This window comes from Alosa sapidissima, chromosome 11 (assembly GCF_018492685.1).
Source record: "Alosa sapidissima isolate fAloSap1 chromosome 11, fAloSap1.pri, whole genome shotgun sequence".
In the NCBI taxonomy this organism is placed as follows: domain Eukaryota; kingdom Metazoa; phylum Chordata; class Actinopteri; order Clupeiformes; family Clupeidae; genus Alosa; species Alosa sapidissima.
This window is the reverse complement of record NC_055967.1, coordinates 23,598,077-23,614,407: the sequence shown is the minus strand read 5'-3', so window position 1 is coordinate 23,614,407 and position 16,331 is coordinate 23,598,077. Positions and strand designations below refer to the sequence as shown.

The window sequence follows — 16,331 nt, the reverse complement described above, 5'->3', positions numbered from 1 at the left end:
GATTGAAGCGTTGTCCATAACTTTGCCTGAAACAAACAAGTTGACAGCTGAACGCTTTCACCTGTTGCAAAGTGGTTCATTTTATTTCCATTTGTCAAAATATGGTCGTTGTCATTCCAACCAAAGGATTATCAAGAAGTCCATGTTCAAAACACTACCGGTACAAATGAAAATCAAGTGCAGAAAGTGCATGGATGTGATGTGACTATAATGAAATGCCATTACTGCAATACTAACAGTTCCACGGGGCACTGGTCCCTATATGGCATTGTCCCTGCTTTACTTAATTTTTATACCAGAGGTCTTCTGATTACATCATACTATTTTTTACATAATAGCTCTGTAAAAAATTAGAGACCACTGCACATTTTTCTGATCATCCTACGGTTGCTGAGTGGTCTTTTCCAGAGCTGTATATAAAGATGTTTTGACATTTAACCTATACGTTTAGTGGCTTTATAATGATACTCCAGGGCAATGAACACACGGGTACCAGTGAGCCAAGCTTTATTCCTGCAGTAACTGTATTCAATATAACATAATCCGGCTCTATTCAGCAGGCACGTTGGTGATGAGAGGGGCGATAAACTCCGAGTGGCGGATCCCAAACGAGAAGCTTGGGGCTTTGCTTCTAGTGAAGGTCACCTGAGGGGCGAGAACAGATATTAGAATGAGTGTATGTCTCTGTGTACGTGTGTGTGTGTGTGTGTTTGTGTGTGTGTGTGTGTAAATGTGTGTGTGTGTGTGTGTGTGTGTGTGTGTGCTCTCATGCTCTACCTGCTCTGGATGGTGAGCTCCAGGTCCAGGCTTCCTGGTGGTGTCTCCAGGCATGCTGTTGCGGCCGATCATGCTGTACTGCGGGGCCTTGTGTGTGTATGTGCAGGGGTCCACCACCCTATAGGACCCTGGACCTGGCGTCTAGCAAAGCACACACAACAGAGTCATGAATTCAGAGTATTTGGAGTCTACTCAGAGATGGGGTGACATTGTTTCAAACAACAAAGTGTCAAAGTATTTTACAAAGACATTAGGAAATATGACTTTTTTCCACAGAATCATCCCATAGAGGATCGTTTCTGAGGAAACACATTTGTATCTGAGTCAAACCCACCTTCTGCAGATCCTCATGGAAGCTGCCAATCTTACTGCGGCCGGTCAACGAGAAGTTTGGAGCGGACGTCTTATTCACGTTGATGGGGCCCAGCACCGGGGGAAGCATGTAGGCAGCGGGCCCTTTGTAAACGAGAGAAACAGACACACCGTGTTTAGTTTCGGTCACTCTGTTCTAAATCACCGCTGTCGTCTATACTCTCTAGTTAGATACCACACATTCTTTAATCTCTGAGGTTTACATGACACAGGCTGTGGTGAGGATGTATTATTTCTGATCAGACAGACTTAATGATGGCGGTGTGTGAGGTATGAGGGGGATGGTACCTGGGGTCTGATCGTTTCTGAACCCTCTGCTACGTGCAGACAGTGAGTAGGCTGGAGCCGAGAGGTACGCAATCTTTCCAGATTTCTCAGGAAAGTATCGGCCTAGAACAGAGAACTGCGGTTATTGGAATTGTTCTTATTTTGTGTACCATTTCTGATGTGGGGCAATGTGACTGTCTTTGTCCCACCTGGTCCAGGTGTTTGGAACACCTGAGGGTCCTTGCCGCGGCTGTAGAGCGAGTATGCCGGAGTGCCGTCTCGGCCCACGCGAGTGATGTTGGGCGGCACAAGGTAGCCCGGGCCAGGTGAGCAGTCGTTGCTAAACAGGCGGTGGCGGGTGCCAAAACTGAAGGCGGGGCCTTTTAGCTTCCGTGGGTCATGCTGGTTAAGACCTACCAAACACAACACAGAGGATCGTCATTAGATTTGAAGATGAAATGGTCTCAGAGGGGCTGCCTTTATGAGTAGTCTGTTGCCCTTTATGGGAGTAACGACTTACCTGTGGCCCCGGGAAGGGCATATTTGGGCCCTGGGCTGCTGTAGAAGGCTGCAATAGGCCCTCTGGGCTTATGCGGCCTCCAGGTACCGACCCACACATCATCTACAGTCATGGTTGATCTAGAGGGGGAGAGAGGGAGTGCATAGTGGAATTAAAATGTATTACAGCAATAGGGGTCCACTATCAGAGGCTGGGCTATGCTACATACCTCGGGTGTGAATGACGAGCAAGTGCAGCTGCGCTTGGAGTGCTCAAGATTTTAAAGAGTCGAAAGTGACTACTTTTGCGTCATAATACTATTAACAATTAAGTTCCACTGTCGCGTCACATCTCCTAGCAACGTGGCTCGTGCTCGAGTGTAGCCTGCACCAGAACCATCAACCTGCAGAACTTACCAGATTTCTGGTCGACTTAGTCTTGTACCTGGTATCATTTATATATATAATAAAACAAATATTCGCTGTCTGAATAGCCTTTCCTCCCTGAGCAAGCACATCTGAGAATGCCCTGAACTCACTGTAGCCCACATGGCATAAACAATGTAAAAGTATCAATCACATGATAATGTGAGTCCATTTTCAGAATAAGTAAAAACGTTCAAATGACCTTGTTCTTTAACGTACGCTGTACCTACCTACGTAGAGAATTAAATCAGGAACTCACTCCCACGGAGCACGGTCTGAACACCTGCACGTGTGAAATAGGCCTACTGTGATTGTTTATAACTTTCCCTTTGGTTCACTATGACAACGTTGTCATAGTAACGTCCTCCGTATTCATTTCAGTGATTTCGACGCTTGCCTACTTCCCCAAACTTCAGAAAGTCCTCATTTATGAATCATTAACTATATTATTCTTGCTATGATAACCGTGAAAACTGCTATTAAAGTTACTCTAACAATCCAATGGCTCTGCTGATCATTCTAATCTCGAAAGTTAAAGTTCAACCATAAAAAAGACACAAAACACAAAGCCAGGTTCAGATGTAAAAAGGTTTTATTTATTCTCCAAAGTAGGATATATATTTTTTTTAAATGTAGCGAAATTCTCAAAGTTCTCAGAGACGTTTTACCCTTATATTTTAATCCCTTCCCTTAACCAGGCCTAGTGAGTGGAAAGTGTTAAGCTACGATTTTAATGGACCGTGTGTGTTGCTGAGTGCTGCCCCGGACTGTGTGTGTGTGTTGTGGCGAAGAACGCTGGCCAGGATCTGTTCTCTCATCGAGTTCCTTAGTATCTGGAGCAACTTCCCAGAGTTGTTAATCTCCTGAAGAGGGCGCTAGTGGACAAGGAAATAGGAGAGGAAAGAGACGTAAATGGAGTTTTTAAGAAAAAGCCTAGTCTTGGGCTTGCAGCGCACATGCATACACACGCACACACATAGAGAAAGAGAGAGAGATTCACAGTTATACTGACCCTGGTTAGAGCTCTCACAAGATGGTTTAGCACGCTGTCTTCCTGCTTTGGACACAGGCTGGTGACCTGAGCGATGCAGCGCAGTAGACAGGAGATGGTGCAGCGCTGGCTCTGACAAACACATGCTCAGGACATTAAGGTATGTATGGAATATGGTTTATATGCAAACACATGTTTAGGACAGTGTGATATGGAATATGGTATAAATATGTTGAACCAGCATGAAGTATCTGACAACAGTAGCTTGTATGGCTGCATCTCACCTTCTGTAAGAAATGAAGGGGGTTCTGATTGGTCTGGTGTGAAATCAACTCCTTTATGTCACTAGCACTCAGAACAGGCTCCTACCCAAAATGAGAAAATTATTTAGTAAAATCAGCCTCTGCTCAGTCAGATTACACACGCGCGCACACACACACACACACACACACGCACACACACACACACACACACACACACACACACACAATCTGGGATCAGTGAGTAAATCAGGGCCTACGGATGACCTCTGACCTTGAGGCGTTCTAACCAGGTCCACAGGAGATGGGCGAGTACTTTAGGGTCGGTTTCCATGGCAACGGTGGCCCAGCCGCACACGTTCTTGTTCAGTTCATCCTGGGAGAGATATCACAGGTGAGTAAGACTGGTTATTACAGGTGTGTTAGACTGGTTATTACAGGTGTGTTAGAATGGGTGAGTGGAACTATACCATTTATAATGCATAGAAGCCAGAAACACGGAAGGAGGGATGAAGAGTAAAGGAGGGATAGAGAGATAGGGAGGGAGGGACAGCGATGGAAAGAGAGGGATATAGAGAAAGAGGGAGGGAGGTTGAGTAAGAGACGAATGGAGGGAGAAATGTGTATGTGAGGGAAGGTGGGAGAGAGGGAAGGAGAGAGAGAGTAAAGAAAATGGGGCTATCAGTTATAATCAAAACTGATTATTTCCATTGGTTATGTTCATGTCAAAAGACAGCAAATTAAAGGGTTTACTGCAGATGACTGTCTCCCCCAGTGGGTGGAAGAGTATTTCCTTGTAAATGTTGAGTTCTCAGTCTCTACCAGTCTTCATACACTGGTCAAGGGTGATTTCCCATCATGCCCCTGGAGCATCTCACCTGTAACACGGCAACTCTGGCGAGCACTCTGTCCTCCGCAAGATGCTGTCGTGCCATCGCCCGGGCAACCGCCTTCGCTATGGACACCTGGTTGTTTTTCCGCTGATTCCTCTGCAGCTGTGAGGAAAAGTCATCAGTTAGACGCACTGCTCTCCGTTAAACCCCTGCCTGGCACAGCTCGATGGTGTTTATGCCCCCAACGTCGTCTTCCAGGCAGCGCTGCCACCGCTGACTTAAAGGCACCTAATCCTAAACCTAACCCTAATCCTAACCCTAACCTTAACCCATGCCTAACTCTAGCGCCTTCCAGACAGTGCTGCCTTGAAGACAACGTTGGGGGCATAAAACACCAGGAAACACCTGGCACAGAGACAGGTATGCACTGCGGACACTCAACGGAGAGGCAACATGCTGCCGGGATAAGCTCCAAGAGCGCTTTGATAAGGCCACTATCGTGGAGCACTTTGATAGGGCCACCAATGTGGGTGGCTGTCGTGGCCACGTCCCGCATTACGGGGGTTAATCCAATGGGTGTGTGGCCACTCCAAAGCCTGGCTTAGCCTCCATATGAGAGTGAGCCCTCTCTACACTTGCAATACGGAGACATTTATTCATCCATTCATACGGGCAGAGTGGGGGACGTACCTCCACGTTGGAGTTGTACTTGGACAGAGTGGGCGGTTTCTTCATCTTGCATTTGGGCCTCTTTGCGATGACGCCGTTATACAGCATTGGGGTGTAGGGCCGATATGCGGCCAGTCTCTCCACTTCCTGAGTCCACTGCTCCTTGGTCAGCGCATTGAGGGGCGGGACTGGAGACTTCACCTCCTGCAGGTCACACATGAGCTCGAGGTTGTCTCTCTGATTGTCCACCAACCAGACGAAGTCCTCGTCCTACAGGAGAAAACGTAACACACTAGTGAATGCCATGGGTTTTTATACAACAACGATAACAGTGAGTGGCATGGGTTTTTATGCAACAATAATGTTGTCCGTGATTGGCTGTCTGTGTCTCAAGTCACTGAATGTGATTTTGATTGGCTGTTGTTACGGACAGGCCAAGGCACAGCATCCAAACTAAGCTAAGCTTCGTGTCTAGGGTATATTGTATTCTTTTTAGCTGAAGCCTCGGTCCCCCACGCAACGTTAACGCCAAAAACCCCAAAACGTTACCTTACACACTGGCCCTACGTGGTGTACAGACGTGGAAGTAAGTCCTAGGTGAGTGGTTGCGAATGTGTGCGTGTCAGCTTCGGCAGAGCTCCAGCGAGAGGTCACTTACCTGTGGCTCTCGCTGACCCGGTATACAGTAGCTCTTGGCGCACCTCACGAAGTCCAAGCGCTGTTTCGGTTGAAATGTTCAGTTTTGTGGTGTGGTGGTTTAAAATCCAAAAACAAACGGTAAATTGTCCAAGTTTGCCTGCTCACGGGCAAACTCTCTTCAAAGGGGAAACACAGGCCACGCTGCCTTTCTCAAAGGCCTGAACTAATTGTGAGCCCAGGCCCCAGGACAGGTGTTCCATTTAGCCTAATTAGCCACAGGTAATGACATCACTGGAGCCCCACCTGTAAGTCAGTGCTTGCCCTCCCATGTGACCCTAACCTATCGTAACACTGTGTGTCTGTCTGACCCCCAGTGTGATGTGAGTAGAGGGTGTGTGTCCAGTGTGATGTGGGTAGAGGGTGTGTGTCCAGTGTGATGTGGGTAGAGGGTGTGTGTCCAGTGTGATTTGGGTGTGTGTGTCTAACCTCCAGGGTGATCTTGTACAGGTCTCCCTCGCTGTAGCAGCGCTTGTTGACCAGCACCTCCCTCTTCCTCTGCAGGAAGCCGAACGGCTCGTCCCACGATGTCACGGAGCTGGTGGAGGACGAGCGGCGCATGCCCCTCTCGTCCAGTAGCAGCGGCAGGAACTTCTTCTTCACCAGGGTGTCCTTCACCGCCCGCTGGAGAGCCAAGATGAACGTCCTCCTGTCCAGCTCCTCCTGCACCTGTGGAGGTATCTCTGCGTTAGTGTGGCTCAGCTGTGACAGAAGGGAATTCTGGGAGTTCTAAACTGGCTCAGTGAAAAAGGAGCTCTCTGACTGCTGTGTGATTATGGAAGAGCTACAATATCAAATAGCTCTTCCATAATCACACAGCATATAGCATAAGCTTTTGCAGATCTCATTTGCTTTAGTATCCACATATCAAAACACTCGAAACTTTAAAATGGAGACTTCAGAAATTCTCCCAGACTACCAGTCCCTACTGTGAGAGCTAAACAGAAGCTCAACTCCAGCCCCAGATTACCAGACCCTACTGTGAGAGCTTCATCCTAAACTCCAGCCCCAGATTACCGGACCCTAATGTGAGAGCTATGCTGTGTATCAGGATACGTGGACTGATAATAGGTGAAATTGCACACTGAATTGTGAGGAATGGTACTGGTATTCTACACTGTTGTTCTGACCAGGAACACTACTCTTTCCATCAGTTCTTGATAGTTATGGTTATAATTATGGTTATGGGTATGGTTATGGTTATGGTTATGGTTATAGTTATAGGATTTGGCTTTGGTCCAAAGGTTTGATGCATTGGGTACCCCCTCAGTGCTAAATGGGTACCCAGTGCGTTGAAAATTGGCGTAAAGGGGGATTCCTACATTGTGTTTCTTGTGTTGCTTAAAAGACTGGTCCTTAATGACCCTGAGTGACCCTGTGACCTTTACAGACTCTCCCCGTTCAGACCTCTGACCTCATCAGGGCTCTCGTTGCCCAGGGCGATGGCCGTGAGCTGGCAGCAGAGCAGGTGCAGGATCTTGGGCGTGTGTGTGAGGAGTCGGACCTCCTCGCCGTGGAGCAGCAGCATCTGCCGCTGCAGGTACTGTCCGAGGCTGAAGGGGTTGCCATGGCGAAGCGTCAGGCACGGGTACTGCAGCAGCTGGCTCCCCAGCAGGCGGGCGAAGTCGAACACCAGGCTGATCTGGGAGCGCGTCTGGATGGAGCGTGGACGCTTGATACGCACATAGTGCACCGCCTCACTGGCGCTGATGTGCAGTGTGTACACCAGGTAGCACGCTATCAGCACACCTGTCACACACACACACACACACACACACACACACACACAAACACGAGAGCAGTTAAAATGACATTAGCACACCTGTCACACACACACACACACACACACACACACACACACACACACACACGAGAGCAGTTAAAACGGCATTAGCACACCTGTCACACACACACACATGAGCAGTTAAAACGGTATGAGCTCACCTGTCACACACACACACACACACACACACACACACACACACACACGAGAGCAATTAAAACGGTATGAGCACACCTGTCACACACACAAACACACACACACATGAGAGCAGTTAAAACGGTATGAGCTCACCTGTCACACACACACACACACACACACACACACACACACACACACACACACACACACATGAGCAGTTAAAACGGTATGAGCTCACCTGTCACACACACACACACACACACACACACACACACACACATGAGCAGTTAAAACGGTATGAGGTCACCTGTCACACACACACACACACACACACACACACACACACACACACACATGAGCAGTTAAAACGGTATGAGCTCACCTGTCTCACACACACACACACATACACACACACACACACACACACGTGAGCAGTTAAAACGGTATGAGCACACCTGTCACACACACACACACACACACACACACACACACACACACACACACACGCACACACACGCACGTGAGCAGTTAAAACGGCATGAGCACACCTGTCACACACACACACACACACGTGAGCAGTTAAAACGGTATGAGCACACCTGTCACACACACACACACACACACGAGCAGTTAAAACGGTATGAGCACACCTGTCACACACACACACACACACACACACACGCACGTGAGCAGTTAAAACGGTATGAGCACACCTGTTACACACACACACACACACACACTCACACACACACACACACACACACACACACACACACACGTGAGCAGTTAAAACGGTATGAGCACACCTGTCACACACACACACACACACACACACAAGCGTACAGGTAACACGCTAACAGCACACCTGTCACACACACACACACATACAGACACACCAGACCAGTTAACACGCTATGAGCACACCTGTCACCCACACACACACACAAGAGTACAGGTAACATGCTATCAGCACATCTGTCACACATACACACACACGTGAGCAGTTAAAACGGTATGAGCACACCTGTCACACACACACACACACACATACACACACACACACACACACACACACAAGAGTACAGGTAACATGCTAACGGCACACCTGTCACACACACACATACAGACACACGAGACCAGTTAACATGCTATGAGCACACCTGTCACACACACACACACACACACACACACACACACACACACACACACACAAGAGTACATGTAACATGCTATCAGCACATCTGTCACACACACACACAGACACAAGTACAGGTAACATGCTATCAGCACACCTGATTCACACATACACACACACACACGAGAGCAGGTAACACGCTATCACACACTGTGAGTCATGTGAGTGTTTATTGATCATCAGCTGTAATCAGTTCATGTCATGTGTGTGTGTTACAGTAATTGGTCATACTGTTAGCTGTGATCAGTGCATGTCATGTGTGTGTGTTAATTGGTCATAAGCTGTGATCAGTTCATGTCATGGGGAGGTTTGAGTATCTCCATCGGTGGAATTAGATCAGGTCTTGATTTGTTACATCAGTGTCTGCTTTGGTTGGACGTATGAAAAGCTCGACTTGCCTGTCCGGCCGAGTCCAGCGTGGCAGTGCACAGCCACCTTCCCCTCCCTCACGGAAAATGCTAGAACCTTCACTGCGTCCAGCATCCCCACTAGAGATGACACCCCGAAGTCTGGCATGCCGAAGTTGTAGAAGTAGACTAGGACAGAAAACCCAATTAAACACAGTGACTTGGCCAATGTTTTTTTGGGGGGGTCGACGGACAAAAAGCTCAAGAACCACTGTAGTCAGGAGGAAATCCAGCTGAATCCCGTAAAAAAAATAAGTTATTAAGGTTTTTGCATTTTTGGCATCCTTAGGACATCTAGTGAACATCTCTGGATGATGAGATTAAATTTAGGCCGTGGCAAATTTTTTACTGCCATATTTCCAAAATGGCCGCCAAAAGAGACAGACAAAAAATAAGAATAGCATATCTCCATATCTCGCACCTAATGGGTCAATTTGGATGGTTTTGTTCAGTTTTAGACCTGCATATGTTATTAATAGGCCTAGCTAGCATGTTAGAAATGGGCTACAAAGCCAATAGTAGTTTAAGAATTGCCCTACAATCATTTTCAATAAAGTTATAATGATAGTCTATAGGACATCATTATTAGGCTACTTCTGTTTGACCATATTAACCTTTTTTTTTTTAAATTTTGCTATCAGAATAGTCTAGTAGAGGGCAATTCCACGGAAAATGGACTTTTTGTCACATCCATAACGCCAGTGAAATGCCTTGGCATTTGTATGATGTGAATGATAACATTCATTTTTTCTCATGTACATTCTTCAGCCAAAAAAAGCAAATGCTCAAATTTTATGTAATCATTCACATCATACCATACCATCACATTTTATTGGCGTTATGGATGTTACAAAAAAAATAATTTTCAATGGAATTGCCCTAGATTAGTCTAGTTAAATAGGCTATTCCCTTTAAAGAGAGTTCTGCTTATAATTTGTAACTTTAAAGAACCAATGATTGTTTACTCTCTCTTCCTGGTAAATCGCAAGGATTGTCAGTCTGAATCTGATGCTATTTTGAGAAAATTCTGTTCCTTTTTCTTTAGACGACATATATTTCCTGATACTCAGGGGGCAAAGGGGTTTTTACAGACATGGAATGTTGTAAAAGGTTGTGATACATAAATGATATCTAGGACCTTCAAGGATCACAACCTGGTCAACTAACCTGGTCCTGCCAAGTGTGCCTTTAATGGTCTAAGCGCAAAATCTGAAGCGTGATGTGCAACTTGATGGTGTTTTGGGCCCCCACCGTTGACTTCAAGGCAGCGCTGCCACTGGCCACCTAACCCTAGCGCCTTCCAGGCAGCGCTGCATTGAAGTCGACGGTGGGGGCCCAAAAGACCATATGTGATGGGATCTGGGGAAAACCCATCACATGGTAAAAGCAAAAATCCTTAATTACTGCTCTGTTTCAGTCTTCTCAATTTTAGATTCTGATACCATCCTAGCCACATCCTGGATACCGTCCCCTAACCACATCCTGGATACCGTCCCCTAACAACATCCTGGATACCAGCCTAACCACATCCTGGATACTGTCCCCTAAAAACATCCTAGTACCAGCCTAGCCACATTCTACATGTAGATGTGCAGCCTAGCCAAAGCTTGCTTTACATCCTGGATACTGTCCCCTAACCACATCCTGGATACCGTCCCCTAGCAACATCCTGGATACCAGCTTAGCCACATCCTGGATGTGCAGCCTAGCCAAAGCTTGCTTTATTAAATGTGTGTGTGTGTGACAAACAGAGTATAGCCTACATGTGAAATGTCACCAATTTTGGATTCTGATACCATCCTAGCCACATCCTGGATACCGTCCCCTAGCAACATCCTGGATACCAGCTTAGCCACATCGTGGATGTGCAGCATAGCCAAAGCTTGCTTTATTAAAATGTGTATGTGACAAACAGAGTATAGCCTATATGTGAAATGTCACCAATTTTAGATTCTGATACCATCCTAGCCACATCCTGGATACCATCAACATCCTGGATACCAACCTAGCCACATCCTGGATACCAGCCTAGCCACATCCTGGATGTGCTAGGATGGTATCAGAATCTAAAATTGGTGACATTTCACATGTAGGCTGTCACACACACATTTTAGTAAAGCAAGCTTTGGCTAGGCTGCACATCCAGGATGTGGCTAGGCTGCAGCCACTGGATAACGTCCCCTAACAACATCCTGGATACCAACCTAGCCACATCCTGGATCTGCAGCCTAGCCAAAGCTGGCTTTACATCCTGGATACCGTCCCCTAGCAACATCCTGGATACCAGCCTAGCCACATCCTGGATGTGCAGCCTAGCCAAAGCTTGCTTTACTAAAATGTGTGTGTGACAAACAGCCTACATGTGTGAGTACAGCCTACATGTGAAATGTCACCAATTTTAGATTCTGATACCATCCTAGCCACATCCTGGATACCGTCCCCTAACAACATCCTGAATACCAGCCTAGCCACATCCTGGATACCGTCCCCTAACAACATCCTGGATACCAGCCTAGCCACATCCTGGATATCGTCCCCTAGCAACATCCTGGATACCAGCCTAGCCACATCCTGGTTGTGCAGCCTAGCCAAAGCTTGCTTTATTAAAATGTGTGTGTGACAACATTATATATTGTATAGTCTACATGCACTCGTCTGTTCCTGAACTCATAGGCAACGACAAAACAGACAAAACATTTTAGACTTATTATTTACTTTCACTATTGATTGACTAGGTGTTACAATTAGGGCTGTCAAAATAACTGATTAATTTCGATTAATTAATTTGAGAAAAAATAACTGATTAAAAAAATTAGTGCAGATTAATCGATTCCGTATGACCTTTGACCCCGAGCCATTCTAGTCAGTAAAAATTAGACTGTAAAATGAAGGAGAGAGAAGAAAACGTGCTGCCTGGATCATTGATTGGAACATTTACTTTTAAAAAACGGCCTGATGGTGTTGATAAAAAATAAAGTGTTGAAAATAAAGTCCTCTACAATGAAATGCCTTGTATGTGAAAAAAAAAATTCTTCCCGAAGCACTTTTGAATTTATTTCCTCAGCATATTAGGTCATATCATAGATTATTATGGCAATTATTTGAACAGTGAAAATAATAATAAAAGAGTTTTTGAACTTTAATGTCACTAATGCTGATTATTCAATGATTTATTTGAATTTAAATATTTAAAATACTTTCACAGCAAAAATTATATATGCGATTAATTTAGATTAATTAATCACAGGAGTATGTAATTAATTAGATTTTTTTTTTTTATCGATTGACAGCCCTAGTTACAATCGAAAACATAGTCTGAAAAAAGCAACACTTACCACAATAAAATATTCGAATGACTGAATAAAAATCCTAAGGACATCCACGCAGACCAGTCGTGTTGCCTGGGACTCATTGCAGTCTCGGCAATTGTTACATTTCGTGACAGTGTGCCCTTAATGATAGCTGTATTGTATGAGCCTTTCACTTTAGACAAGGTTTTTTTTGGTCAGTGACGTTATCATTTTGAGTGACCTTAAAATAATGATTTTTGTTGATGTGCCTGAACAAACCTATTTTTTCAGTGACATGCCTGTGGGACTTGTGAACTTACTTGAACCCTTGGCAGTAAAATTATGGTTTAAAAAAGAAACAAGACTTGCTTCACGCTTGGCACCACAATGGGCTGGGTTAAGATAGGGCCCATAATGTAGATTGAGAGTTTCATGTGCCTACAAAGTCCGTAAAAGAAAAAAATACAGATAGCTCAATGAACCACTCAATATTGGTCCAAATAATGTGTTAGAACATGATATCTCCAGAGCTGTTTGAAGGATCTTCATTCAAACTTGTTGTACTTACTCACTATAAGGGTCTGATGAACTGATTAGTTACTCAAGGTTGTGGGGTCAAAGGTCAAGGTTGCATGGGGTCATGCGCAGAAATGGAAATACAGCATTTGCATATCTCCGAAGCAGTTTGAAGGATCTTCATCAAACTTTTAATCAGACAGTTAATCCCTAAAATAGGCCATGGGCCAGAAGGGACTACTACCAAGAATTTGCTTTCTTTTAATGGTCAAGGCCAAAATGTATCATACTTGCCTTACCTATGTTGAGAACTTTGTGCATGGTATGAAGGAAGGGATTTTGTCAAATATTGTTAATGTGCATACAGAGAGTGTAGGCATTTAAAGGGTATATAGTGTAGGTGGTTACTTTAATGCTAGAAGACAAAATGTAGATAGCAAGTGAATAACAAACTCTGACCATTGTTTGAGATAATATATTTTTTTTTTTGCATTTTTGGGCTCGAAATTCCCATCACCTTGACCAAATATGAATTTGACCCCCAACCTCTTCATTCACCCCATCAATGGACTCAGCATCCCAGAAAACCTATGATTTGATAGCAAAACCATCAAAATTGACCCATTAGGTGCGGAGATATGCTATTCTTATTTTCCATCCGACTCTTTTGGCGGCCATTTTGGAAATATGCCAATAAAAATTGCCACTGCCTAAATGTAATGTTATCATCTAGAAATGTTCACTAGATGTCTGTAAGGATACTAAAAATGCAAAAAAACGCAATAACTTATTTTTTAAGGGGTCCAACCTAATTTTTCAAGTTTTCCCCCTGACTACTGAGCTAGTGGGTGTCTCTGGGAGTGGAATTGAAGTAGACTACGACAGAAACACAGTTAGCCAGTGAGTGTCTCTGAGGAAGTCCTTAGAGAGTGTGTCTGAAGTCCTTAGAGAGTGTGTCTGAAGAAAGTCCTTAGAATGTGTGTCTGAAGTCATTAGAGTGTGTGTCTGAAGAAAGTCCTTAGAATGTGTGTCTGAAGTCATTAGAGTGTGTGTCTGAAGAATTCCTTAGAGAGTGTGTTTGAAGAAAGTCCTTAGAGTGTGTGTCTGAAGAAAGTCCTTAGAGAGTGTGTCTGAAGAAAGTCCTTAGAATGTGTGTCTGAAGTCATTAGAGTGTGTGTCTGAAGAAAGTCCTTAGAGAGTGTGTCTGAAGAAAGTCCAAGAGAGTGTGTCTGTGTTTGGGATACACTGGTGTGTATGTGTGTGCTGGTGTATTTTGGTGTGTGTGTGTGTATGTGTGTATGCCTTACTCTGGTTGTCCATGAAGGTCTGGGGTGAGTAGGTGAAGCCGCTGTGTTCTAGGCCCGGCCCACAATGAGCGTGTTCCCCTGGCAACTGCATGTTAATGAGGGACCTGATGTTCAGTCTGCGGAACACACCAGCATCACCATGACAACACAAACACAACAGCATCACCGTGACAACACACAGAACACACAACTGCACAGAGATCATAAACACACAGGGTCTAATCTAGTATCTGGGAGGTCCTCACAGCGCTGTATGGGTTAGGAACCAGTTCCATTCCACTGCAGAACATGATGGTTAATCAGCTATGTTTATGGTGGTCAATTTGGTCAACCAGATAACTAAACTGAAATATTAATCTTAAAGATATTAATATTAAAGATATTAATCTTCCAGAATCAATAGTATTTAGATGAGCATGTGAGTAAGATATGTCTGTAGTTTTGTCAATATGTTTTGTGAAAATTATCACAGTGGTGATGAATGTCATGTCAACATCACTAGGGCACATATTCAAGCAGAGTAAGTCGCAAAGAGAGTTTGTGTGTGTGTGTGTGTGTGTGTGGAAGAGGATACTCACTCCTGAAACTGCTCTATGATGTTGTACTTCTTAATGAGGTGAGAAGATGGCCTCGCCATGGCAACAATGTCCTCTGTCACCCTTTTGGAAAACAGAGAGAGTTCTGGATTAACAACCACAGAGGTGCGCGTGTGTGTGTGTGTACGTGCATGCTGTGTACGTGTGTGTATGTGTGTGTGTGTGGAGAACTCATCTATTACACATTCTACCGTGCTTATTATGGGGTTCTTCAGAGTGCTGCAGGAAGTTTGCATGAATGGGCTTTCCCAACGTTCAGAGGTCGTCCGCTTCGTGTTGTGGATCCTGTTCGCCCTATCAGGACTTATTTTCCGATAATGACCGGCAGACAATATGTTATCCCTTACTTAACCGAACGCCATATTGTCCATTAGCCTATTCCTTACATAAAACACATCCTCATCCCAACACTAGACACCCTGCTACTTGAAGCCATATCACTGTAACCCCAGATGTGAAGTACGGATTGACTTCTATGAAGTTGTAGTTCACCACACATACACATACTGGGTAAAAACACACACAGTGGCTCCTACCATGAGGAGAAGAGGCCCTTGATGTGTGTGTGTGTGTGTAGCTCCTACCATGAGGAGAAGAGGACCTTGATGTGTGTGTGTGTGTGTAGCTCCTACTATGAGGAGAAGAGGCCCTTGATGTGTATGTGTATGTGTAGCTCCTACCATGAGGAGAAGAGGACCTTGATGTGTATGTGTGTGTGTGTGTGTGTGGCTCCTACCATGAGGAGAAGAGGCCCTTGATGACCTGCTGGCTCTGCTTCCAGCAGGCGGGCCCCTCGTAGCGGCAGTCTCGGCCCCCACAGGCCAGCAGGCAGATGATCTTCGGGGGGATGGCCCTCACCAGACGCTCCCTCGTCTGGGAATAGGAAGGGCGCGGCACGGGCACGCTGGGGGTCATACTCACTCACACACACACACACACACACCGCCAGGGAGACGAGGAGGTGAGGAGTGCAGGAGTGAGGGAGAGATGTGAGGAGAGGAGGGGAGAGGAGCGAGGGAAAGAGGAGAGGAGCGAGGGAGAGAGGAGAGGAGAGGAGAGGAGGGGAGAGGAGCGAGGGAGAGAGGAGAGGAGCAAGGGAGAGAGGAGAGGAGCGAGGGAAAGAGGAGAAGAGCGAGGGAGAGAGGTGAGGAGAGGAGAGGGTTCTAGAGAAGAGGAGATTCTGAAGATCTAGCAGAAACTCATCTCTGGTGTGAAGCAGAGAGACCTGTGCGGATGAGGGGAAATGAGCAGAAACAAAAGTAGCGAGTGAAACATATGATCTAAAACATGACGACCAGAGGAAACCAAAC

General features: G+C 45.6%; 2 protein-coding genes across 3 annotated transcripts; both read right to left on the bottom strand.

Moving 5' to 3' along the window:
* Nucleotides 1–490: 490 nt before the first annotated feature.
* Nucleotides 491–2,678, bottom strand: odf3b (outer dense fiber of sperm tails 3B). 2 transcript variants are annotated; one of them, XM_042109857.1, is made up of 7 exons: nucleotides 2,571–2,678; nucleotides 1,937–2,055; nucleotides 1,626–1,829; nucleotides 1,438–1,539; nucleotides 1,112–1,233; nucleotides 778–918; nucleotides 491–645 (listed from the first exon to the last, which is right to left on the bottom strand). In XM_042109857.1, exons 2-7 carry the CDS (start codon nucleotides 2,046–2,048, stop codon nucleotides 550–552), a joined length of 777 nt encoding a protein of 258 aa, XP_041965791.1. In that variant the 5' UTR covers nucleotides 2,049–2,055; nucleotides 2,571–2,678; the 3' UTR covers nucleotides 491–549. The 2 variants fall into 2 exon arrangements, with proteins under 2 accessions (XP_041965791.1, XP_041965790.1); XM_042109856.1 differs by lacking the exon at nucleotides 2,571–2,678 and adding an exon at nucleotides 2,145–2,276.
* A 282-nt stretch (nucleotides 2,679–2,960) lies between these two features.
* On the bottom strand, nucleotides 2,961–15,952 carry zgc:77752 (uncharacterized protein LOC393862 homolog). The gene is made up of 12 exons (XM_042109859.1): nucleotides 15,758–15,952; nucleotides 15,004–15,084; nucleotides 14,426–14,541; nucleotides 9,304–9,441; nucleotides 7,204–7,538; nucleotides 6,219–6,458; nucleotides 5,115–5,363; nucleotides 4,470–4,586; nucleotides 3,866–3,967; nucleotides 3,616–3,696; nucleotides 3,353–3,463; nucleotides 2,961–3,215 (listed from the first exon to the last, which is right to left on the bottom strand). The coding sequence occupies exons 1-12, from the start codon at nucleotides 15,934–15,936 to the stop codon at nucleotides 3,063–3,065; spliced, it is 1,902 nt and encodes a 633-aa protein (XP_041965793.1). The 5' UTR covers nucleotides 15,937–15,952; the 3' UTR covers nucleotides 2,961–3,062.
* Nucleotides 15,953–16,331: the final 379 nt, after the last annotated feature.

Excerpts from the sequence above, each read along its gene's own strand:
- odf3b (XM_042109857.1), bottom strand. The coding sequence starts at position 2,048 with ATGACTGTAGATGATGTGTGGGTCGGTACCTGGAGGCCGCATAAGCCC. Across the intron at positions 1,830-1,936 it reads TGCCCTTCCCGGGGCCACAG|GTCTTAACCAGCATGACCCA; the intron begins GTAAGTCGTTAC and ends TGTGTTTGGTAG. Across the intron at positions 1,234-1,437 it reads CAGAAACGATCAGACCCCAG|GGCCCGCTGCCTACATGCTT; the intron begins GTACCATCCCCC and ends TCGTTTACAAAG.
- zgc:77752 (XM_042109859.1), bottom strand. The coding sequence starts at position 15,936 with ATGACCCCCAGCGTGCCCGTGCCGCGCCCTTCCTATTCCCAGACGAGG. Across the intron at positions 6,459-7,203 it reads GCAACGAGAGCCCTGATGAG|GTGCAGGAGGAGCTGGACAG; the intron begins GTCAGAGGTCTG and ends ATACCTCCACAG. Across the intron at positions 3,697-3,865 it reads CCTGGTTAGAACGCCTCAAG|GAGCCTGTTCTGAGTGCTAG; the intron begins GTCAGAGGTCAT and ends CATTTTGGGTAG.